Source organism: Solenopsis invicta, chromosome 13, assembly GCF_016802725.1.
Source record: "Solenopsis invicta isolate M01_SB chromosome 13, UNIL_Sinv_3.0, whole genome shotgun sequence".
NCBI lineage: Eukaryota > Metazoa > Arthropoda > Insecta > Hymenoptera > Formicidae > Solenopsis > Solenopsis invicta.
In genome coordinates this window covers 1,779,332-1,805,998 of record NC_052676.1, presented here as the reverse complement: position 1 = coordinate 1,805,998, position 26,667 = coordinate 1,779,332, and the positions used below count along the sequence as shown (strand labels likewise).

At 31.8% G+C, this 26,667-nt stretch overlaps 2 protein-coding genes across 6 annotated transcripts; one reads left to right on the top strand and one right to left on the bottom strand.

Moving 5' to 3' along the window:
- The first annotated feature begins 395 nt into the window (after window positions 1-395).
- LOC105208161 (homeobox protein rough) lies at window positions 396-12,208 on the top strand. Its single transcript, XM_011177945.3, has 5 exons — window positions 396-1,009; window positions 1,220-1,587; window positions 2,403-2,661; window positions 6,700-6,934; window positions 11,834-12,208. Exons 2-5 carry the CDS (start codon window positions 1,387-1,389, stop codon window positions 12,057-12,059), a joined length of 921 nt encoding a protein of 306 aa, XP_011176247.1. The 5' UTR covers window positions 396-1,009; window positions 1,220-1,386; the 3' UTR covers window positions 12,060-12,208.
- A 1,814-nt stretch (window positions 12,209-14,022) lies between these two features.
- LOC105208126 (heterogeneous nuclear ribonucleoprotein A1, A2/B1 homolog) lies at window positions 14,023-26,279 on the bottom strand. 5 transcript variants are annotated; one of them, XM_039456754.1, is made up of 7 exons: window positions 26,026-26,275; window positions 24,189-24,400; window positions 23,371-23,683; window positions 22,927-23,173; window positions 21,973-22,119; window positions 21,280-21,452; window positions 14,023-14,824 (listed from the first exon to the last, which is right to left on the bottom strand). In XM_039456754.1, exons 1-6 carry the CDS (start codon window positions 26,146-26,148, stop codon window positions 21,319-21,321), a joined length of 1,176 nt encoding a protein of 391 aa, XP_039312688.1. In that variant the 5' UTR covers window positions 26,149-26,275; the 3' UTR covers window positions 14,023-14,824; window positions 21,280-21,318. The 5 variants fall into 5 exon arrangements, with proteins under 5 accessions (XP_039312688.1, XP_039312686.1, XP_011176190.1 ...); XM_039456752.1 differs by having other exon boundaries at window positions 21,904-22,119; window positions 26,026-26,274; XM_011177888.3 differs by lacking the exon at window positions 14,023-14,824 and adding an exon at window positions 17,763-19,524 and having other exon boundaries at window positions 21,904-22,119; window positions 26,128-26,279.
- Window positions 26,280-26,667: the final 388 nt, after the last annotated feature.

Sequence of the window (26,667 nt, the reverse complement as noted above, 5' to 3'; positions counted from 1 at the left end):
TGTTAATTTAAACAATCACAATGTGATGTTATTTAAATATTTTGTGTTGAATTGATATTAAATATTTCTTAGTGTCAAATTAATATCCAAGTAATTAAACAAGTAATATAAAAATGAGATAGATTTGAAACATTAATTCTAAGAATAAAATATACGTGTCAACATAAAAATGTTAATTTTACTGAAGAAACACGCTTCCATAATTTGTTCCCAAATTTTGTTAAATTGTTACAAGTATCTTTGTGTTAATTTAAGACAAATATTCGAACGGATCGTTTGGGACATGCAACATGTTCAAATTTAAAAAAATTGTGTTAAATTTAACACAAATTTTCAAATTGCGTTTCTCTCGTAGTCTTCATTCACGCAACGTCCTCGGTACGAGTCTTACCAATATGCTTTACGACTAAGGGATCGAAGGAAATCGAGACCGGAGCGATCAGGATGTCCCAAGGTAAGGATATCGCGTGTGCTTATCCGTCCGCAGGAAGCGAATAAACTTTCGGCCACACAAATGCGGCCGCACGTGCGATTTCGCATAGGGGCGGTGCAGCGCCGCACGGGAGAGAGAGGGTGACAGAGGGTGGAGTGATATCTCCGGATGGAAGGGAGTATCCCCCTACCTCGCGCTCCCTCACTTCTAGCCAGCACGAGGTGAGAGAATGGAGGACGGCCAGGTGATTCAGACGCGCGTGCCACCCCGCAGAAACTGACGTTCTTCATTAGCTCGCGGAATCTCACCGATCTTCGCCCCCTCGCGAGGCGGCCCGTGCAGTGCAAGGATTCTTCGATTCCAAAAATCCTACGTGGATAACTTCGAGCTGTGATCGGACGGAAAGTTGTACCCCCTTGTGAAGTTATTAATACCGGAAGTTATTATTCGGCCGGACATGGCAGCGTACAGTGAAAAATGAATTTCGATCGCATTACAAAGACGCGTAATGAAGAAATAAGAGAAAAAGGGAATTGCGAAGGATAATCGGATTTAAAATCTTCGAGAAATATTGGGGTAAAATTGTGACTCCACTTTCTAGAAATTTGGACTGTGTCTTTCCATAACTTGAAATCTGACGGCATTCGGTCGCAAGAAATCCCGAATCTTTAAAAAGAATGCTTCGTATCTGAGAATTTAAGATTCAATCGTTCTCTCTGGAACGATTAAATCTTAAATTGTCAGATACAAAGGAAATTTCTAAAAAGTGGCGTCACAATTTTACAGACGCAAAACTTCCAAGATCATCTTGGAATCATATGGAAGAACTTCATCTTTAAGAGGACAGACTCTCTCTCCGGATCTTCCTGCTTCGCTTGGAAGAGATATTCTGAAATCTTCGGCGAGACTCCTCGTATATGAATCATCGAACCTGCCGATCGTAAACCCGTTCAATGTCCGCGAAGAAGACGAGAAGGCCGTCGTCGCCGCGACGTTTCTTCGCGCGGCTCTACGGCCACTTGGAGGCGACGAAGAAAACGGAGGACGACGAGGATGAGGATCACGCGCGAGAGAGCCTGGATTCTTCGCCAGAAATCACGGAGAAAGCATCACACGCGCTTCCCGATTCGCCCGAATCACACAAAATGTTGCCTGTGGGTACAAATGCGTATTTCTCTCCAATATATTAAATAATTGTAGCATAAAATTGCAACACTTTTCTAACGCACTGAGAGAAAAAAAAATGGTTGCAATTATCAGTTATTGATTCAGTTACATTCGTTGAAACTATATATTTATAATCTATATGTAGTTGTTTTAACTATACGGATCGTAACTTATTATCTTATTAATTATTATCGCTACACTGATAAAAAGTTGGTAGTTTCACTAAATTTTTCAATTTGATCAATTTAAATTTCTTCACCTCAAATATTTATGTATTTAAGTTAAATATGTAAATCCTTAAATTAAAGTTCAAGCATTTTATGTATTTAAATAAAATACACAAATACTAGAATTGAAAAAATTAAATAAAGTCGAAAAATTTAATCAAATTAACCACTTGTTTTCTCAGTGCAGGTAAATGGTAAAAAGAGTGTTAAAAATATAGTGTGACATTCTTTATAATTGCATTTACTACATAAAAATGTTTATTCTTATTTTTAGCACATACGTATGTATTAATATTTGAATTAAATTATCGTAATTTGTAGTAAAATTTTTTTATAATATATAGAACATGTGGAATAACATTGATTTTGAAGAATTTTATTATAATTTTAATAAAATTTGGTAAAATTTTGATAAAATTCTTCAAAGTCCATATCTACCCATCCCACGACTACAATGATTTTGAGGAATAAATTCTAAGAGAAAATTCTATTTATGTACAATTGATTTGTGAGCTGAATCACCGCGCCGCGCCGTCAGGATTCGAATTTGAACAGTGACGTTCTATTTTTGTAAGGTGCCACACTCCAAGGACCTCGAAAAAGTGCCAAACGACGTCGCGAGTAGTAAAATATTCGAGAGCAAGGAAACGAAGAGAGATACGATGCTCACAGGTGTGAGACTGCCTTTCCTGCACGGATTCCTTCCGCGCGGACCCGGTCAGACTTTTCATCTAACGCAGCTCGCGCATCCGCCCACGCTGCCGTCACATCTTCACGTTCTACCGAATCATCAGTCTATGGCCGATCACCACTTCCAAGGATTCTCAGCCTTCTGTAAGCTTCCGGTGCTTCCGCATCGCAAACTTTATTTTTTCGCGATTAGTTAACGCGATGACGCGCGCACACGCGTGTCTTCCACCGTAATATACTGAAAAATAATTTTTTTATGTTCGAGTAAATATATTTTAATATTATTTCCTTGATATTTAAAAAAATATTTCGTAAATTTAAAAATGAATTATTTTATACTAGCTAATATTTCTTTCAATCAAGGAAATGATGATTTAAATAATATATTTATTTGAACATAAATAATCTTTTTCTTCAGTGTGGAAGAATCTCAATAAATGCGATTACTAAGTAATTTTAATTTAATTAATTTTTTAATTTCCGAGTAATTTAGCTGGTTTTAAACAATTAACTGAATAATTCGCGTTGTTATTCTGACCGTTTTGATTAGGATGTTTAAAGATTATTTAAAAGTCCTTTGATTTTGAATATTTAAAAATTAAATAATTTTAAATAAGAGAACTTCTGTTGATACATAAAAATAAATGATTTTGTTGCAATGTCATTTACATTAAAATATTTAAAATTTATAAATAAAATAGGTAATTGGATGAATTGATATTTTATAAGTATATCAAAATTTTAGCGTTGAAATAATCGTCAATTGGATATTAAGAATATTTTTTGTTCAAAATTACAGTAAATAGTATGATAATTTGAATTTTAGTATGGATTTCGCATAACATTCTGTATGCTATCATAATCTACTTTCGGCCAAGAAACAAACAGCAACTTGCACGATGGGGTTGCACGGAGGTAGATACGCAGACGGAAATGCAGGTGACTGCATAACGCGTCTCCAAGAGCACGATTTTCTCTCCCTCTGCTTCTCTCACTTGTGAGAGATAGAAAATGGAAGAGGCAGAGTGAGAGAAAATCGTGCCCTCTTCCTCTCTCCGTAAGCTGAGGATTGCAAAAGACGTCTTTGCGTTCGAGTATTCGCGAATCAGTAAGCAGATTTTGTGATGTCGCATTACGTGACGCCGAGCGGACACGGCCACCGTCCAGACGAAGAGGATATCGAGGCACTCTTCTGTCGCGCAACAATGGCACAGTCCCACACAGGAATTATTTCGAGAAAATCAATTCAAATGCTTCTAAAATTTAACAAAACTTTCACTGTTCTTTCGCGGATTCTTTCTTTCAAAAAACATTTTTTGTTCATCTATATTTTTCAGCTCCTCAAATTAAAAAAGGGAAATTACGGAGAAAATTTTTTGTAAATTGTCTTACATAGAAAGTGTAGAAGCGACAGATTTTTATATAATAATAAGATTTGATAAGCAAATAACAGCTATTTCAAGGATTTGATGTGAAAAGCACAGCTTGTTATAATTAAAAAAAGAAATTACCATACAGCATAGAATAGCAAAAACAATGCAAAATATTGTTTCAACAATATTGCAGCAACGATAAAATGTCCGCTTCAGAAATATTAATACGTAATGTTGGAGCCTCGTTAACACAATGTTCTATATGTTGTTGCAATGTTGCTGAAATATTGCAGCAATATTTTGCGATGCTTTTGTTTTCTAGACGTTTGAAATGTTTAGCTATAATTTACAGTCATTACATTTTCTATGTCAATAATATATTTGTAGCTGTTTAAATCATATAAATTACAGCTATTATACATTGACAACTATTAAAAACATATTATACTATAAATATTGCTGTATTGCAAAATTTTTTAAAGCGGACATTTTACCATTGCAGCAACATTGCCGCAATCTTCCTGTGCTGTATGAGAATTGCGATGCTCGATTGCTTGAGAAATGCGTCTCTCAAAAGTTTTTTAAATTTTCCAATCGTTTCGAAAATCATTCAAATATCGTAGAACGGTACATTAACTGTAAAACGGGAGCGTTCCGATCAAACCACCCCTTCACAGTTAAATGGCGGATTTTTAGAGTAGGACAGGCGCGGTACGAAAAGCGGGAGCATTTCGCCCGGACACCATTTCCAACGACGCTTTTTACAAACGCGCGGGCTTCCGAGATATTCCGCAGAGGAGATATCGCGGCCGGGAAGCGAAAGGGAGAATTAACGAATTTCACTCTTCATCTGGAAAGTTTGCGCGCGGAGCCACGGCGAAAACATTGCGTGAGGACAAACCGCACACGCGGCTCACGCGCGCGCGAGAGCGCGGGTTTTATCCCGCTTCGACACTTCGTCGCGATATTGTGATGAGATTACGAGACGCAGTTGGCCGCGCCTCAATGCCGAAAATACACCCGCCGCGGTATTCCCTGAAAAACCTCAAACCCAACTCTTCTCCTCTCCCTGGGCCCCTTAAGCTTCACAAGCCCCGCAACTTCGACTCGGCTCGCCGGAAAATACAAGCTGCGCGGGTACGTGTTTGTAAGTCGCGCATTGCCACGACTTGTGTATCGCGAGGAATCTATACCCCCGGGCGATGCCTGCGACGTATCCGCCGCGAGATTTGATCCCCGCGATCCCAATTTGTCCCGAACGCCGGAAGATACTTAGCTTCGCGAAGATGCTTAACAGGTGCCGCGACGAATATTATGGGAATAGTACGGGATGAACACTCCCTCTACACTCGTCTTTTTTGTCTTTGTCAATTATTACTTATTACTATATAGTGTTTTATACATGATAATAGTCTAATATATAACGCTAAAAAAATTATTAACTTGATTAAATTTCTTCAGTTCAAGTATTTGTGTATTTTATTATTAAATCAAATAAATAACTTGAACTGAAGAAATTTCCTCGGTCATTGTTTCTTCAGTTAGAGCACTTATTTTTTCAGTAATTAAATTTCTTCAGTTCAAGCATTTATTTTATTTCTCTATTGAAGAAACGTAATTTAACAATTAATTTGAACTGAAGAAATTTAATCGAGTTAACAATTTTTTCAAGTTAAATATATAAAATACTTGAAGTTTACTTTAATTAAAAATTATAAATTAAAACAGTTCGAGTTTAAAGGAGGGAGAGAAAGAGAAGAAAAAAGTGAAGTTGTTAAATTTATAAGTCAAGCGTCATTTAATAATTTTTTCTCAGCATCAATAAACAACTACTTATTTGATTTTTGTTCGGTACATTCTCCATAGGATTTTATTTCGGTTAATTAACCTTTTTCTTCAAGGTAACCGTTTTTGCTTTAAAAAATTTCACTTTAGAGTTGTTTCCTTTCCGCACAATTAATTCAATTGCAGATAATCTGAAACAATACGTATATTTCTTCAAACCAAAATTCTTTGTACAATGTATTCTACTGTTTACATTTTTTTTTTTTTAAGTGACTTTTGCATTATGCATTTTTTTTTCTTGAAACCTATCGAACTGTGTGAATTGATCGAACTGCTCTAAGCGGTTATAAGGTTCAGAGAGCAATTAGTATCCCATGTCAAGTTTACGCCAGATTGGGCGAAGCCTCGGGAAGCCTCAATTTCCGATATCGCTCTTTTCCTCCCTCCGCTCTCTTTTATCAGTGCATTCTAATTATTCTCTGTTACGTAAAAAGATGAAATTACAGCACGCCCAGATTTATTTCACGAATCCCTAGGGTACTTAAAAACGAAAACCTGAATTAAATCGAAGTATTAAGAAAGCAAATCATGACACTTGCATCAATTCTTTCATCCAATTTTAAAATTGTTAAAAGGCATGCGCTGTTCTCGACGTTGCGATTATTTGTTGCCTGTAAATTAATTAAAATGAAGAACCCTGCGATCGAGAAGATCTTCATCAGCTGTAATGATTTCTTAACGCTGATGAGATCATTAAATTACTATAATTAAAACAAATTATTTGTCCGCTTCATTATCTTATTACTTTGCCATTTAGTGTCAAAATTAAAAATATTCTCAAGCCTTGGTTTCTATTTTAGAAAGCACATCGAAAATAATTTTCAAACGTCTGCATTTTAAATTGAAATATGTAGAAATTGAAGTATCGTATAGATTTACTCGTATTTTGCGTCATAAGAGTAAATTCTGATAGATTTGTAAAAGGAACTTTCCCTCCTGAAAAATTGTATTTCTTTCTTCGCAGTAGCGCGTAGAAGAAGGAAAGAAGGTCGACCGCGAAGACAAAGGACGACGTTCAGTGGCGAACAAACCCTGAGGTTGGAAGTGGAGTATCGGCGGGGAGAGTACATTTCGAGAGGACGCAGATTTGAGCTCGCAACTTCCTTAAGACTTACCGAGACGCAAATCAAAATCTGGTTCCAGAACAGGCGCGCCAAGGACAAAAGAATCGAAAAGGCGCAACTAGACCAGCAGTATCGGTACTCATTTATGAGACTATTATACTTTTAATTTTTTTTTTATCTAGAATATAATCTTGAGTGTTTCTTATGAACATCGTTAAATGAATTTGTTTTATTATTATAAATTCTAATCGCTTAAAAATTTGATTTGTCTCACATCTTTTATCAGATTGTAATACTTTCCAGCCCATTAAATAGCCAAATTTTTCGATTTCTGAAATATCTAGGATTTGAGGATATTTTTTAGAAATATTTTCAGAGTTCTGTGAAAATATTTTAAAACAGAAATAGAACATTTCAAAATCAAAGTACAAGTTATAAATATCAAGATTATGTGATTATTATTTTAATTACCATGTGCGGTTTTTATTTTTTTAATTATAATATTTAAATCCATATAATATATAACTCTTTAATTTTTTCGTTCATTGATATCTGCATAATTTGGTGTCTTATGGATAACAACTCAATTAATTCTTTCATTCATAATTTTTTTGCAAAAAGAAATATTTAGTGTGTTATTAAAAGTTTTTGCCGAATATACAAACATGGGATCAATACAAAAGAATTAAAAATGGCGAATCCGATGTAACGGGGATGCAGAATAAAATAATTTTGAATATTTTCGAATTCGTATATTTGAAGAATTTTCTAAAAAAGATGTAGACTTTCTCAATATTTTTAAAAAATGTTGATAAATGTTCCAATTCATATATAAAAATTTAAGAAATTTTCTAAAATTAGAAAATTATACAGAAATTCTGAAAAATTTGGAAATTTTCATAAAACTTCCAAAAAACTACGTGAAAAAGTCCAATAAGTTTCCACCAAGATTATATTACGTTACTCATTCCTAATATTTTACAAGCGCCATTTTTTTCAAGATTTCAAAATTTAAGAAAACGAATATTTCAATTTTTTAGAATAGCATTCTTCCTCAAATTAGGACTCCTAATATTCGCTCCTATTATTTCTCAAAACTACTTAAGCCAGGCTATTCTAATTTCTCTTCGTTCAAACTGACATGGGGAAAAATAAGAGGACCATATGGAACATGTGGCGATTTTCGCATACATCCCACATCCTTGCATCCCACGCACGATGCATCCAGTCGATTTGTTATCTTGTCAGCGTGATGTATCGTGCTTTCAATGCAGCTATTAATGCGCGGTCGTTAGCTTCATCAGCTGTTGTTAGAAATTTATGATTCCTAACTTTTGCAAATGAAACGCAAAATTCTCTCTAATGCTCATATAATTCCTTCAAATAAGTTTTATTCTTTTTTTATAAGCTCAGGATTTAATTAAAAATGTTAAAAACTTCTCGAAAAAAAAAAAAATCAATCGAGAATGTGAAATAAGATTTTTCACACAAGGTCTTATTTTCAAGAAAAATAATTTTAAAAGTTAAGAAGAAATAACAATTTAATCAAACAAAACAAATTAAATAAAAATTAATATTGCATGCTTTTCAGACGAGGGAATTTGCATTAACAAATTTTGTATGGCGACGGCGGCTATTGATGTATAAACAGAGCGACATTTCAGCGATATTCGATAAAATAAAGTAAAATAATTTAAGCTGCTAAATGAATTTACTAAATTAAATATCGTGACAAAATTTATAATTTTACGTGCAAGTACATATAAATAAAAAAAAAAAAAAAAATCATTTGGAAAGAATCAGATATATTTTTAATATTTTTCAGAAAGTATGCATACATAAAAATACACCATGTATGAAATTATAAATAAAATTTAACGTAAAATTAATGTAATCTGACCTGAATTGTAAATCATTTAAAATTAAAAAAAATTTAGAGAAATTACGTGAAAAATATTAATATTGCTTGTATTTTCTCGGTATGCAGAATACTTATTTTTTCATAAATTCTGAATAGACAAATACTGTGATAGCCGCTGACAAGACACACTGGATAAAGCACTTGGAAGTTAATTAATTTCTCCATTTTCAAGTTAATTATTTTTAAAAATAAAATCTACGAAAACATTTTATTTTCGACTTATCTTTCCACGAAATCACCTCCCTTGTAAAAAAAACAATGTGCAACAGTTTCTTTTTAATGCTCAAAAATAGGCAAACTTTCTTACATTCTAGAGACAGTGCCCCCTTAATATTAAAAAATTTAAAATTATTCTCAATTCATCCGACCAGGATGAATAACATCTCAAATTCTCCGACATTGAAAAGTTTCGGCGACGGAACTCCAATGTGCTCCTCTAAATATCCTAAATCGGGAGAAACCACCATCAACCACCTCACCTGAAATCAAGCTCCGTCGCAAACAATTATTCCGAGGAGAACGCGGGCCGGCACGGTCCGTTGCCCGATGAATTCGCGGCACCCTCCGTAATGCGAGGCGAGGCGAGGCGAGGCGCCCGCCGCACAAAGACCGAAATTTGTATGAGCGCTTCTCCTTCCGCCACAGATCACAATAGCGGAGACGTAATCCTACTTAAGGCTATTTAGCGACGTATCGCATCGACGTATCAACTCCGGTCGAGCCGCAGTCGAGCGTCGCACGTTCCGGGGTCCGCCGAATCTCGGCCACCCCTTCGTTCCTTCCTTCGCCACCCTTGCCACTCCCGTGAAGAGAGAGAGAGACAGAGAGAAAGAGAAACGGGGAGAGAACGTGTGTGGCCCCAATGTTATTCAGTCGATATGCACCTGACGCTCGATAAACCGGATAAACGACGGATAAATGCATCCCCCGTGCTAACCGCGAGATTTTCTCATCCACTTGTCGCAACCCCTCGCGCGTTCATGGCACGCACCGCGCCGCACCGTCCTGATCGCCATCACAATCTCAATTTGCTTTGAAAACACTCGCAGACATATTTACGGGACGTTGCTGGGGGAATTTTGAGAATGCACAGTGAAAAATTGTGTGTTAAGTCTAACAAATTTCGCGCACTCCAAACGGAGTCCACCTAAATTTTTGTGTTAATTTAACACAAGATGAATATGTTGGAAAGCAACATAAATATTATGTTAGAGATTATAACACTTTTTAGAAACAAATTGTGAAAGCATATAACTTCAATAAAATTAACATTTATGACACGTATTTTATTCATTCATCTTATTTACCACGGTTAGATAATAATTAGATAATAATTAGTTAAGTAGTTAAAAGTAAAATAAAAAAGTTAAAAACTTTTGATTTAATTTTAAATGAGTTAGTGAACTAATTATTTTTAATACACGTAAACTTAAATTTATTAATTTTTTTCTTGGTTAATTATATTATATGAACTTAATTTACAAATGATTTATTTGATAATGTATATGGTAATTGTTTTTTGTTATTTATAATTTAATCTGAAAAAATTACAACTTTCTAATTTAATGTAAATAATACTTTTCTGAATTAAATTAATTTGACTCAAATTAATTTAACTTTAATGGAACTTTTAACTGAATTAACTTTTTCTTAACGTAACTTTCAACTAAAAATTAATTTTATAAGCCATTAGCATTAATTTAAATTTGATTCAAAAAGTATTATAACTCATACAACCTATTTACGTTTCAAAATTATAATAATTTTTATGTTATTTGTTCATTTAGCCATAAACTGTATTATTTTAACATTAAGAAATGTTAAATATCAATTTAATATAAAATATCCACATGACACAATCACGTTATGTTAAATTAACACTTGGGTATGTTAAAAATTCAACATAAAAGTTTTTAACAAAAATCAATGTTAATTTAACTTAAAAATATTTTACACAATCGAAAAATATTTTTACTGTGTGAATTTAAATTATATTTTTTTATCAGATTTTAAAATATGTCGATAAATCTTTCTTTTATAAATTTTTCAATTATTGAAACATTTAATGTTGAACATTACGTTCCAACATTGCTCTTCAACATTTAAATATTAAGAAACATTAAAAATAAATAGTTCCAGTAAATTATCGTAAAAAACCTCTCATTTTAGATTGTACTTTATCAACCAGAATTATTATTTATGTTTTGAGAATAAAGACTGTTATCTTCATATCACTTAAAAAAAAAGAATTTAATTCTAACATATTAAAATGTGTTATCTTTATGTTTTAAATATTTAAAAGTGTTTCAGTTTTAAAGTGTTTAGATTTAAAACATTAAACTTGAAATATTTAATAACTTTAAACATTTAATTTCTATAAACGCCAATTAAAACGAAACACTTCTAAGTATTTAAAAAACAGAGATAGAAATAAAACATTTCAGTATCTTAAAATTAAATGCTTCATTTTTTTTAATGTCAATCCTCTTCTCTTTTTTCTTCTTTTAGTCGTTATCTTCATTACTGAAGATCGATTACAATTCCGATAAACTTTATTCTGCGCTTTTCAGAGTAATGCATGTCTAAATCCGCTCTTTACTGTTCTTTAGTTATGTTATGAGCATTTTCTTCCTTTTGAATCCTCAATACATAAAATACTATGCGATTTAAAAAATGAAAGAGAGAACAGAAATGTCAAATATATCTTTGCTTTATATTATAAAATTATATTATATTATAAAAAAACTTGATTACGTTCTAAATGGCTGAGATCTCAACGGCGGATCTCATAACAGTCTTCATTTAATAACCAGCCAGGCATTTAGAACGTAAACGAGCAGAGAGAATCGCTGACACGCGATCTACAGTTTAAGTAACGATTCCGTTCTTCCCTAATGCTTCATCGAATAGCTACATTTACTTCAAGCAAATGGAAACACCGTTCACGTTGATTGCTTCTTTTGCACGGTCTCTTTGAAATATATTTTTTTTCTTTTTTAACAGACGGAAGCAGTTTTTGTACAGTCGAAACATACCGGGATATTCATTTATGATCGCCATAAATTTTTCAGGAAATGTTTACCTTTGTGGTGAAATCTCCTTGTGGTTTCCAGAAACTTTGCGGTATCGAACGGCCTAGTGAATCTGCCGCTGTACAATGCGACAGGATTCTGCGGCCTCTGCCTGTACAAAGATACCTATGGGTCGGTGACCAACCACTCCTGCGTCTCCGGCAACCCCGTCGTCGCAGACTCGTCTTCTTTGAAGGATCAGCCGCGTTACAGCAGTAGTGGCAGCGAGACGTCCGATAATCCACCGAACCTCGTGTCCACGACTTAATTGAATCCAGCGCGCAATCACTACGTTTATTTGAAATAATCACTGAATAAGTTTATCTTCTTTTCTGTTTTTTTTTTCTCTTTATATCATTACGCAACGTAAAGGCAATTTCAACAATCAGTTTTCGGCGTGCACGAAAGATATGAAAATCTTTGGCGTTATATCGAAGGTAGATAATGATTACAAAAACAATCATAGATACCAAAGATGTTATCTTGTATGTTTCTTTAAATTTCATGGCTTTAAATATTTTTAGATAATATATAAATATAATCATAATTGCGTGATAAATTTTTTATCTTTAAATTTTGAAGATTTTTTTAAATTACAGCCTTTCATTTATTATTCAGGCTGAAAAACAAACAAGCTCAGAACAAGCATGTGTTCATTTCCTTAAATCATCAACTTCGATCTCAGTTTAAGTTACTTTTTATCCTTTTCCAATTCTAAAAAGTAAACGAAGATGAGAAGCAAGTTAAATTGAAATCAAAGTTAATCTACATTGGTGAAAATGGGCATTAATTGCAAAATTAAAATTTTTAAAACATTTTGAAAATTACTATATTAATTCTTGATTTTTCTACGCTTATGCATCCAGCTGAAATACAATTTATTATTATCAATGGAATAGCAGTATCAAAGACATACGAATCAAGGTTTTTTTATTCCGAATCGAATCAAATTGGCAAAGATTTACCTGAATCAAATCAAATTGTTTAAACCTAATTTTTAATTAAATGTGGCGTTGAATTTTAATAAAAAGATAAATAAAAAATATTTCTACGGAAAAAAAATAATATTGAATATGATATAAAGTCACTTTAAGCATGATTTTATAAAATTGTCAACACTTGTGATTCGTATTCGTATAAAACTTGGATTCGAAATTTTCAAATAGTTCAGATTCGAACTTGAATCGAGAAATCAGAATGCGATTAGATTTATATTCGGATAGTTCGCACATCTCTAACATCTTCGCAAGAATTTCATTATTTAAAAATACTGAAATGTATTTAAATAATGAGACTGATGTTTGACACATTTTTTAATACAAATTGACAATTTTGATAAAATTAACAAATAATTTAAATAATTCGCTTTGAAACCAATCAAAGAGGCAACTCCTAAAAAAATTGAAAAAATACTTCAGTGTTAAGACAATATTAAGATAGCGATGACGCAATAAAAAACACATCATATTCAGCATGTCGCCAGAATTGAAAGATGCCATTCAAACGCTCTGGATGTTGTTCTGTAATTAAATGTACGAACAAAAAATGCACGTTGATATAATATCGGAATAATAAAATGCATTTCGTTATTGCTAACAAATAATATAAAAAATTTGTAACAAATTTTGAAGATCTATATTTGATGCCTTTCGTTCTAGAGATGTAGACTTTCGCACACAGGAAACAATAGTGAAGATTCCCGATTAAGATTTGCTTTGCTCGGATGTATAAAATTTCGTTTTTTAAATCTAGAACACTTTTAATTAACAAATTGAATCATTGAAGTAGTAAAATATCAGTAATTATATGCATCATATGCAAAATTGGTTTATAAACTTACCTTCAATTTTTCTTGTTTCTCGTTCAATTGTTCTTGTTCCTTAACACGCCGAGGATAAAATCAATTTGAAAACAATTAAAAAAAAAACATCAATTATCATCAAAATCAGATTACAATTAATCATGGTAGTAAGATAACGTATAGAATTGCAGTTATTAATTATATAATAATTATAATAAAGCATAATATTTGAGCATGTTTCACCTGTAATCTTAATAACAAGAATACACGAAACTGCAAAAAAAATATATATACCGTTTTAATTATTTATTTGTTTCGCATAGTGCAATGTGTTATCATAAGCATTAAATAATTTTTTATAGTCGATGGATAAATACAATTTACATTTGCATACATTTCACGAGTTTGGGAGAGAATGGAAAAAAGCAGCTCTCTGTAGACTAAAACAAGTTTATTAAATGTGTAAAAATAGTGTTACAATCTAAATACATACAATATTTTTATTATATCCTAAAAAAATCCCAGATTTCTTAATTTCTAGAATTTCTATAGGTTTGTTTAAATACCTTCCAAATAATTCCTAAAATCTTATAAATGCAAGAATTTTCGCTGGAGAGATTCCATCCGATCAAAGAGAATTAGAGTTCGTCATTCTCAATGAAATTTTTAGCTTTCTGAAAGCTTTCAACATTTCCTTCATGGAAATTTACGAATTTCTATATTGCTAACAGCTTCGAGGTCAAAAATACTTTTTCATATTTCAAATATCATGTATAGAAACTTAAGGGAGCACACTACCTTGAAATATTTAAAATTAAAAATTTTTCGTTTTTTGTGAACGTATTCTTATTTTTTATAAACTTTTCATATTATCATTTTTCCTTTGCGAATACATTTAAAGTAATATTAGAATAAGTTTAACTTCTTAGAAATGCAAGGTAATAAACTGCAGCCTTAAGATTAACGTTACTAAAATTAAATATTTTCAGCGAAAATTCTATTGTACTTTAACATATATTAAAATTCTTGATTTTTCAAATATTTTAAAATATTATCCTCAATCTTTGGACTCTGGAGCTTTTAAAAACCTAGATTTTCTCAAAATTACCTGATCTCAAATAACATTACAAGCAATTTGAGAAAATAGATCGCATGGAAATGCATAGATAAATTGTTACTTGAACTTACCTCGGTCGGCGACCTTGGTGGGACGGCGGCACAGGCACGTCGTTCTTGTCGAGTACCAGCCCGAATGGTAAACCAGAAATTAATGAAAACGAAAGACAGCAATTAATACAGTGAAAGTAAAAAGAAGTCTCAATAACAAACAACCTGCCTGCCTGCCTGTCTGTCTGTCTGCTCTCTCCGCGAAAAAGAAAACTTAAACTAATTGTAAGTGACAATGTCTTTTCTTTCGAGCTTTACAAGGTGAGCTACACAGTTAAATACTCACCAACTTTAAGAATGCATTCTAGTCTAAAGCGAAAAAAAGTTTGCCTATGTTTAGAAATTTTTTTAAAGAAAATTATTGCACATATTGTTTTACACTTTTACACATCACTTGTACATTTGTAGCAAATAACTACAAATTTTGATATGGCTAAATGTTTATTAATTTTTAAGTTAGATAAATTTAAAAAAATAAACATTTTCTAAATGGCTGACACAATTTCTCAAAAATTTATTAAAACTGTCATCTTCAACTTTTGCGTGTATGTAAAATACATGTGTGTTTATCGCTGAATTAAGATTATTGCAACATATACAGTTTTTTATGTAAATTAAATTCAATTTTGTAAAAAAATCAATACCTATTCTTTCAAATCACTCCATTTTACAATAATTTACAACATTTTTCATTGATTCTATTTTAGAGAATATATATTTTTAAATTTATATAATATCAATACTGATGAATAATTAGACCTATCAAAATTGTAACTATTTACTATGTATATTTACAAATAGATGTGTAAAAGTGATGTGTAGAAGAGTAAGTGCAGTATTCTTTAAAAGAAATACCCAAAACAGATTTCTCTTAGCGCTCTGAACTAGAATATTCTCTTAATAAATTTACAATGAATAAGTCAATACATATCTGAGTGTCTCCTTCAAATTTTAATATTTAAAATTTTAATTCCTGAAATTTTTATTGCTCTATAGTGTATTCTGTAAGTCTTGAGAGCATCACTCTGTTCAACGCCAGTTAGATCTTGCTAGCTTGTTTGTTAAATTCGTTTCTCTCTAGAAAGCCTTTTTCTAAAACAACATTTAAGGTCTCGGTTAATTAGTAATTTTTTAAAACATTACCATCATAAACAGTTCTTGCATTAACTTATATCTTTAAACGGAAATCGCAAGTTCTCAAGAAAGAGCTTGGATAACCGCGACGGATTAGTACTGAAGTTGTGTCTATAAATCAATTATTCTTGTAAAAATCTTAAGTAACAAAGCACTTTGAAACTAACATTTTAAATGTCACATTTATCTGACAATTGGTATCCTGGGCATCGTAGCAAGGGTAGTGTGATTTCTTTAACCTATTAATATATAATAAAAAAAAATATTATCACATCTTCAATATAGAAACGCTGTAACTTGAAAAAATTTTAAAAAGGCTAACAGTAAACATAAAAATTAAAAAGATATTTAAAAATCTAATCTATACTTATGAAAGTACTCGATACTAATAGTACAATACAGAATAAATTTTATCTGTTTAATCGTGACAAATATATAAAGCTTTAACTTTGTTTCCTGAAACTCAAGTTGTTAAAATATTGTACATTTTTAACACTGAACCCTAGATCTTCAGATGGTGAAAAGCACTTAAAGAACCCTTCTGTCAAAAAGCCCTTATCATCTTTAAGCAATATGTTTCTATAGAGAGACTTCCTGTGTACACACACGAACACTGGTGAAGATAAAAAAAAGAAAGAAGAAAAATATAAGAAACAGCAACGATGCAACAGCTATACGAACGAAAATGTATCTCCTGTTCAACCTAAAATTTTTTTTGCGAAAGAAAGATGAATTGAATTGAATCGACAATATTCTAAAGCTTCACGCTAAATTTCATGATCGGAGCATACATAACTGAAAAATGCTCAAAAAAGCTTTTATAGCTTGCAAAAAATTGTATTAGAATTTTGACATACATTTAACAAGACTTACACAGTTTATATAAATTAAAATACAAATTTTAATAATGGAATTTATTAAAACTTAACGAGACGGTAGATAATTGCAGTTTGTCATTAATAATAATATAAAATTTTTATACATTAAAAAATATTATCACAATCAAGTAATTTTTATAATTCATTAAAATTATATTTAATGATAGAATTTCTGGTAACACAAACTTAATATAAAAATTAAATACGATAAAGAGGTATCATCTTTTTCCTTTATCCATATGTGCGTTTTTTTTCTTAATTTTATATTTTTAATGATTAGATTTTTAAGAAAAAATTTGTTTCCATTTCTCTTCATCTACATCTACATTAAATTACAGCAATATTATAAAACAAAAAGAAAATCTTCAATTTGAAAGATTTTAAATTAGAAATTCAACTTGCTCGATTTATTCATAAAGCAAGTTCTATCGATTCTTTATCATTCATCAGACTTTCGCAAGTTCTCTATTAATAACAACAAATCTGGTATACAGTGCACCAGATACATAATGTAGTCGCCAAAAAACATTATAAAATAAGACTGTAATGTCATGCACACACTTGTTGCCATTTAACACCCTGTAGATATATATATATATGTACACTCATACGTGTTATATGTATATCTAAGCAAATGAGTCGAAACATTCCTACCTGTGATCGTATAACAGAGGCTATAATGGAAAGCCTAGTAAACGCTAGTTCTGTCGCAGCCTGAGAATCCTTTCTCTCTGCTATCTTTGCCTTTTCCTTTTTTGTCTGTTTTTTTTTTCGCTCTTTCTCTCTGCTACCTGCTAGCCTCTTCCTGGCTTTTAAGCTGATAATCTTCGTCACTCTAAATTTCAAACTGCACTAAACTAACTAGAGACTACTCTAGCACTTTCAATGTCGCTCTAGATCTATCAAAAAGTAAAGAGTCGATTGGGGGATGATAGGATTAGACTCGAAAATTATGCTTTAGATAAATACTGGGACCAGATCTTTGAGTGTGTAATTGTTCATACCTAAAAAATTTTATTTCACAGATTTATTACCAATAATATATGTGAGAATCTCATCTTCTTTCTTTTCCTAACAGTTTCAAATAATTAAAAACAAAAAATTTCAAATCTGTTCAAATATTACCTTAATTAAGGATTCTTAAAAATTTCGAATTTTTTGGGGAAAATCAATCATATTAAAAGAATTAATTCAGAAGTTTCGAAAATGCTAAAAGCCTCAGAAGATCTAAACTCTTTCAAGTTTTTGAAAACTTCAAGAATTTTTAACTTAAAAAAAAAAATCTTTAGAATTTTAGGATAGTGTTATCAATGTTCACGCTAACACTGATCATTAATATTGACTAATCAATCATCCAAACAAAAATAGTACACAGTAGTAAGTTAAAGCTTTAAAAATTAATTCTTCTTGTTATCATATAATCTTTCAAGATTTTTTTAAGAATTCTCAATTCTGAACAATATTCAAAGTGATTCAAAACTTCGATTGAATATTCTAAATCGTTCAAAATAATTGATAGTCTATTACTATCTAGAGTATTGTTCATGATAAATGTTCGCAACGATTGGAATACGAAAAGAACTTATAAGTCGTTTGCAACATTTTTCGCGATGAAAAAAAAATACTACAGAAAATTGGAATAGGGTTTTCGCTCTATACAAATAATTATTAAATACTGCGAATACATATTTCAACATTGACACGCCTCGAGGTATCGGTAGTATTTTTTTTCTTTTCATTTTTCATTGACTACACAGTCGACAATACATCTATTTCTTCCTTTTCATTCGTTTCCTTTCTTTCATCTACCGTACAAATCCTACACTTTGTTCCTTCAACGTGTACAAAATGATCCTAATCTAATTGTTACTACCTTGAATAATTTTATTATGCAGCTTCGAAGAAAAAAAGGTTATAAGAGAAGCTTATATGGCAATGTATAACTGCATCTTATATACATTATGTCTGTTTTATAAATTCAAGTGATTTCTAAAGAACTGTATTTTATATACATTTTGCCTTTGTTTCACAACGTATTCGAAACTTCGAAGTTGCACGAGAAAGATATTCCGGTCGATGTTAGATGGTTTACCCGACATACATTCTGACCCTTCGCAGTAGTTTAGTCCGAGCCTTATAGCCTACTGACCTCGCGTCGCAAAATTAAGACATAATAAAGAAAAGGTTTCTTTTATTTAAGCCAACTAGTGCTTAAACAATCATACAGCTTCGTAAACTAGTTTATTTCCTATTATTTATACCTAGTTAGTTCCTACAAAAAACGCTGACGAATTCTTCTTTTGCCGTTTTTATCGCTACATGCACACACTATATATATATATCTCTTGCTTCTTTTTTTCCTATTATAAATTATCTTCCTGTATATATGAATGAATTCCCTGTCTACTGAATATTTGCGCGCAGATCCTCGTAAAGGACGTAAAAATACATTTGAACAAACAATACGAATCTTTACAATGAGTGGAGAAAGGGAGAAACTGGACGCAAAATTAGAAAAGAATATGCGTATAAGCCTCCCACTACGAACTAACTGATGACTTTTTTTCTCTGTCTCTGTCCTGTAGCCTGATTGTCCTGCCTGCCTGACCGACTTCCTGACTGTTTCTGAGTTTCTGCCTGTTCGTTGACTTGTCTCTCTAGCCTGATAGCCTGCCTGCCTGCTCCGATACTAAACAGTACAGAAGTACTGGCGACTAGAAGACAAGTAGTAGTAGTAGGAGTAGTAGCTTCACCTGAGGTTCAAAAGTCAAGAAATCTGTTAGTTAAACTCTTTAGCCTGTGCAAAAGACCGATCGGGTCATGAACAAGGAATTTCCGAATCTTGGGATCTTTTTAAGGCTCTGGATTTCTGAATATCTCTTAGATTTCAAAAATTTTTTTTAATTTACGCAATTGAATATTTTACATTTTCTTTGCTTTATTGAATTTCAAGTAATCATGAATTTAAAAATACCAATCAATTAAGTTCCTTGAAAATTCTAGACACCCTGCATTTTCATACTATTTTTATTATTTAAGCATTTCTACATCCATAGATATCTAGATAAGTTCCAAGTCCCAAAATTCTTAATCAAATTTATTCTTATTTAAAATGGAATTTTCAAATAACAGGTAAAATATTATTATCGGATTTATATCATTGATAGGTATTATTTTTAAATTCTTGAACTTTTATACGTTTGTTCTATCTAATTTCCAGATATTCAATTTTTTTTAATCTGTAAGATTTCTTTGTACCAATTCTTAAAATTTTTAAAAATTTTATGTCTGTCAATTCTAGATTTTGTGAGATTTAAGATTTTACAGGCATTTAAATTTTCAGTATTTTAGACATATCCACATATTTAATTCTTAAAATCACTTTCCAAACAATCAATATTTCAATATATTAGATTTAGAATATTAAAATTCAAAGAAACACTCTCAAACTGGAAAATGTTCCATATCCAAGCTGCTAAAGTTTAAAAAATATTACATATAAATTAATTTTTTTTTTAAAGATCTGAAAAATTCAATCTCTCTACTCCTAAATTCTTGAATTTTAGAATTCTTGGTGCCTGATATCCTGAGATTCTTAAATCCTTGATCCTGTAGACCCTTAGAGGTCCTAATACACAGATTTGTGTATTATTTTAATTGTGAATACTTGATATTAAGTAAATTCCTCTGGAAAAAAAAACCTTTCGTCGCTTCATACTACAGCAAAATAACTAATCATCATCCTATATACATACGCATATGTAAATAAATAAAAGATAGTATTCTTTAACACATTAGATAAAGTATCATAAGATAGGAGAAGTTAAAATTGATTATTACTCTTACCTAAATTCTGATCTATTCTACACTTCTGAATTTTACTCGAAAACATGCTAATTGCAAAAACAAGAAAAAAAGAACGCCACTAAATCGCTAAAAAATTGAGTTAATTATAGCCAGCTAGAAAAATTCTGTAGCAAATATTAAAATACAACAATGGCTAAAAGATGTAACTTTGCGTTCTAATTGCATCATTTGCATAAGCCCTAAAATTAAATATGTGTGTATGTAATAACGAGACAACTGTTATATGTCCTCATGTATAACAATAAGAAAAATTTTTATGTTCTCTCCAAGACTTGTCTCTCAATAAATTATGTATACATACATACGTATGTACGTTATAAAATTTTCTAATTACACCCTGAGTAACATGAAAAGCATAACATTCATAATAATTACAAAAAATATTTATCTGAAATTAAATAATTAAATTAACATCAATCCTTAAATTATTAAAGTTATCTGTTAAATTTGCGAATCACAATTAATGTATTGGCATTTAAATATAAACACTTGATGTAGAAAATTAAAATATATTTTTAACACTGCGTAATGATAATTAAAAAATGTGTGGAAATAACTCAATATTCTCAAAATTTTGTGATTGTCATAACTTTTGAGGTTTTGAAATATAACGAATATATTGAAATAATGATTTTGCTCACCAGCGAGAAAAGTCAGCGATATGCTTAATGGTGGGTTTCTTAATATCTCCTTCCACCGCCGCCTCCACCACCACCGCCACCCATGTTTCCACCTCCGAGAGAATTACCGCCGTAACCACCTTGGTTACCGTATCCACCACCGCCGCCGCCGGAATTTCCGCCACCCATTGGACCTATAACATTATATATAAAAAAAAAAAAACTTATAGGTTAGCAAAAACAATTGCTTATGAATTACATGACGGAATAACATAACACTGTGAAGGAACATTCACACACATTCCATATTAAAAATTGATAGTTGTAAAAAGTTCCATTCATCCACAAAAACTACACAACTTATAAAATTACGTGAAATCGTTATTTAAATCGAGACCAAGAATTTTTATAATTTTAAATTTTAATAATTCGGCGACTTACTCTTCAAGTCAAAAATCAAACCAGCATTTAAGCTGTAATCTCGCTTTATATCTGCAACCAATCATATAATTTTTTTTTCTACATTTTATATATATCTTCCGCATGCTTGTCTGTATTTGTATCAATAAGTGTGTGTGGGTATGTGTAGATAATGCAAAAATTTGAAAAATCATCATATCCTTGATTTTCAAGAAGGAAAAGAACCTTGTCCGCTGAAAGGCGGTAACCATCTTGAATCTCCGGATTGACGTCCACTAGGACCCGAATTAATACCGTATGGAGCTGGTCTGCCGCCCGAGTTGAAGTTGTTGCGCACTGGGCCACCCCCGTATCCCTGTTGATAACCGCCACCAAAGTTGTCGTTGCTCCAGTTACCACCACTGTTGTAGCCGCCTTGTCCGCCTTGATTCCAGCCTCCTCCTTTAAACAGTACAATATCTTTTTAATATTTCCATTGCTCGAGAGAATGAGATAACACTATTCCATCTTCTCTACACTAGAAACAGTGTCATTTTTTTTTTTTTTTATTGTTTATGTTAATAAGAGTTTAATTTTTTGTGTAACATAAAAAATACTATGTAAAATTGTATCAGATTAATATAAAATTATCGGTTTATTTTATTTTTTCTTATTGTATTAATTTTGATTCATATCCTAATCATTTTTTTAAATAAAGCGCTAAAGATGCAAGAAGAAACAAAGTCACATAATAATTCCAAGTAAAAAATCATGTAATTATGTAAAATAAGTTATGTTGCAATAAAAGCAACGTAGAATAACAATGATTGCAAAAAACTCTTCCAATATAATCTATTTGGATCATAAAATGTCTGAAGTGTCTAAACAACTCAGAATATTTAAGTTTAACATTGGTTTAAACATTTTCAAATCTGGTCTATTTGTATTTTCATCGCTCACATGTCTTATGTTCTGTAAATGTAAAACTTCTGTGCTACAATTTGACTCTCGCTTGACATTTTAAAAAATTGTATCATCATTTAAAAAATATTATATAAAAAAGAAACAAAAAAATAATTTCTTAATATCAGATCTATTTGGAATTTTAATATAAATTAAAAAATTTTTTTAATCTACTAGCATTTTTATAACCCTTTTTTTGGCAATTTCTTGTAACCATTTACTCAAATATAATAAAGAATAATACATTGTCAATGCAAGAGTCAACTTAAGAATTGTAAGAGAAAAAGTTTGTCTGCAAATCTTTACCTTGATTCTGATTCTCCCAAGGTCCATTACCACCCCAACCTCCTTGATTACCTCCGCCGTATCCACCTTGATTACCACCATTGTTCCAGTCACCACCGCCGCCACCGCTGCCGCGTCCTCCCCAGCTACCGCCGCCCTGGTTGCTACCACGGGGTCCCCGGCCACCTACACCTTGGCCACCACGGCTGCCGCCGCCACCGCCACCGCCACCTCCAGAAGCTGACGCCATTTCTGCTCTACTTAAAGCCTGTGATAAGTTATCTCATTAATAAAAATGCAAACCGTTCAACATATTCAGCTAAGTCAATTCAATTTACAGAAAATTATATATGTATAAAAATAAATGTATGTAAAATGTCAAGTTAAGAAAAAAAAAATTAAAAAAATAAAAAATCAAATTTATTTCTGAACCATATTTTCATGCAATTATGAAGATGCTCTTACCTTTTTGACGTCAACGTGCTTGCCACGAATTTGATGATTACGCTGCAAACAGATCTTATCGACGGGATCGTAGTCATCGAATTCGACGAAGCCGAAGCCGCGTTTCTTGCCAGTCTCCTTATCTGTTACAATACTGATCGAATTTATGCTACCATAGCTCTGAAAATATTGCCTCAAATCTTCCTCTTCATGATCGTCCTTTAAACCACCTACAAAGAGTTTCTTCACGGTGGCTCCAGCTTCTGGCCGGCCTATCTCTTGCCTAGGGACTGCTCGCTTAGGCTCAACCACTCTGCCATCTACTCTGTGAGGCCTGTAAGAAATATTTAATTTCTTTATCAACTTATCTTTGCATTTTTACAGAAGTTCTTTCAGTCCTTTTACCCTTTTATCAATAAAACACAATAAATGTTTCCTTGAAAAGAAGACAAAAAACCAAACAAACTTATGTAATAGTCTAATACATAACATAAAAAAAAATAAAAAAATCGACTTATGGGAAGAAAAAAACTCATGTAAACCCATGTAAAAATAGAAGCAAGTTCTGTATCACTAAATCAATATTTTCATTCTGACCAAGATTTTTCAATTTATATCAAGTTTTTTTTTATTTTTTTCACAAGGACAAGACCAGAAACGCGTTTTTAAAATACAACTTATATTGCAAAAGATCGTTGTTTTTGTATTAAGGATCCCAAATCCTAGCTTTAGTTTTTTCAAAGGTTAAAAGCATGTTTCCACTTCTGATCTTCCCTTTGCCAATAAACATTATGTCAAATCTTGAAATTTTTCCAACATCTTCAATCCCCTCTTTTTACCTTGCATTCTGAGCATCATCCACCATGTGAGCTCGAGAATAGGTGATGAAACCAAAACCTCTTGAACGCTTTGTCTTGGGATCTTTCATAACTACCACGTCTACGATCTCTCCCCATTGCTCAAAGTGCTTCTTGAGCGAATCATCTGTTGTTCTATAATCCAAACCGCCGATGAACAGTTTTCTAACATGTTCCGGCTCGTTTTTGCCATCCTAAAATATTGAAGTATTGTAAGTTAGTGCCGAAATTTCTTAATCAAACAAAATAGAAGTATATATATAATTAAATAAATAACAATGAACAAAATAATAAAATAACATTAAAGTAAATTGACTTGAATCAATTTTTACAATTAACATTTTTATTCATATTATTAGTTTTACAATTATCAGTTATTACTCTTACATTAATATTGTTTACTGTAATAAAATTGGTGGTGGTACAATTTATGTCAAGTATAAAAATATATAATTTAGCTGTCCAGTACACATTCAGCAAATTACTCATCTAGACCTAATTATATTCTTTCAATCATTGAAGCTAATAATTTGGATAAAATAATATAACAAATCGATCTAATTAATTATAATCAATTTAATTCTAATTTAATCAATTTTTAATCAATTCTAATCAATTCTAATCAATTTATTGTCCTTTATTGAGTTTCTTTTTAATATCTTCTTTATCAATGTAAAAACTGTTGATGGCACCAGCCTTCAAACATTTATTGATACATTTTTATTTAAAAAATTTTGTTATTTAAACCCAGATGAGCGTATTTGCATCATTACGTGTACCAATGCAAAATAAAATCTAGTAATGCAAATGTAATGATAATTAAAGCAATTTATATTCACTCTATGTAAATTAACTTTAATCTTGGTTTAATTTACTCCTTATCTCTTTCTAATTCTCAAGTCTATTTTTACAATGTAAATGAACTTTTATTTCTGTTTAACTTATAGCATGTTCAGTTTGCTATCTTAACTCCAAATCAGTGGTCTGTTCTTTTTAGCCACAAAAGAAAAGATAAATTGTGGAAAAAATGCAGCTAAAAAAACAATCATTGACTCGGAGGTCAGTCGAGTTAGGAAGTCGATCACTCTATCACTTTCTATTTTTTTGTATTACTTGGAACTAGAAAAAGATAGAAAATAAGTTAAAATAAGATTACAGCTAAGCTACATTAATGCAAACAAGTCCTAGAAATAGAAAAGGATAAAAAGTAACAGAGATTAAAGTTGATTCTGAGTGGTCCAATCAGGAATTTGAAGACCCAGACAATTTTCAATTTGAGTCATTCTGCTTCAAATTCAGACATAAAGTACAAAAAAAAAGTGAAAGACATTCGGATCAATTTTATTGTAAAATTGTACTTTGGAATGTTAGAAGAATGTTCTAGAACTTTTTTTTGCATTTTTTTAAAAGCTCAAAAATTCTTTCAAAAATACTATCAAACACTTGTGACCCGGTTGGACTAGGAAAGTAGCAAAAACATGAAACTGCAGAGGGTTAATCTATAGATAAAGAAATGGACATTGATATTCTTATATATTAATATTACTTAATCTCAACTCGAGAAAATTCCAGCATTAAAACAACCCCCACGCTTATTCACGAAGTAACGATATAACTGTCGTTTTCTTCGTCATTTAGCATTTGCGTCTTCGAATCGACGCGAATCCATCCCGATTTACTTGTTCACTTCGGGATAATTCGGCCGAAACATTTGCTATAAAATTTGGTTCGAAGAGCTTCATGTACGAAATGGATCTATCTCACGAGCCGCTATAGTTATCGCGACGTGTGCCGTGTGACGAACCAGTTTTCGACATACCCGAGGCGTTATGGAATACGAGCGTCGTAACGAAAAGCGAGGCTTCTGACGTCGAGCGTTCCGCGATAGCGGAACGGCGATTTCGGCGAGGCGAGTACTCACATCATGCTCCATCTTCACCATTTTGACGGATCTAAACAGGATTGCGGCACCCTGTGCAGAACAGAAGAAAACGCAAGTTCGGCAGCGAACAACGGCGAACAGGAACGACGCTACCACCACGGCACGAGCGATCGATTTTCACTCCTTGCGCGCACTCGCGTGAACCCCGGACGAACCAGCCAATCACGTCCGATCTTATGAAATACGTTAATCGATAGGCCTGTTCATGGCCAGTATTCATGTCGATTCTTACTTCAAAACCACCTTAAGATGCCAATACGGCTCTCTGATTGGTTGACATCTTAATATCGTTTTCAAATATAATGTTAAATAAATGTTTAATAATTACATATTACAAATTACATACTATAATATATTAATGTATAATAATGCATATTTTTACCCATTTTCAGCCTTCACATTATTTCTAATCTTTTTCTAATTTATTGTTATTGCCAAGTAATGCTTTAGAATTGCTATATCACTTGATTTGATAATTTATAATTTAATCATTTTTTTCTTAAAAATCACAATAGATTA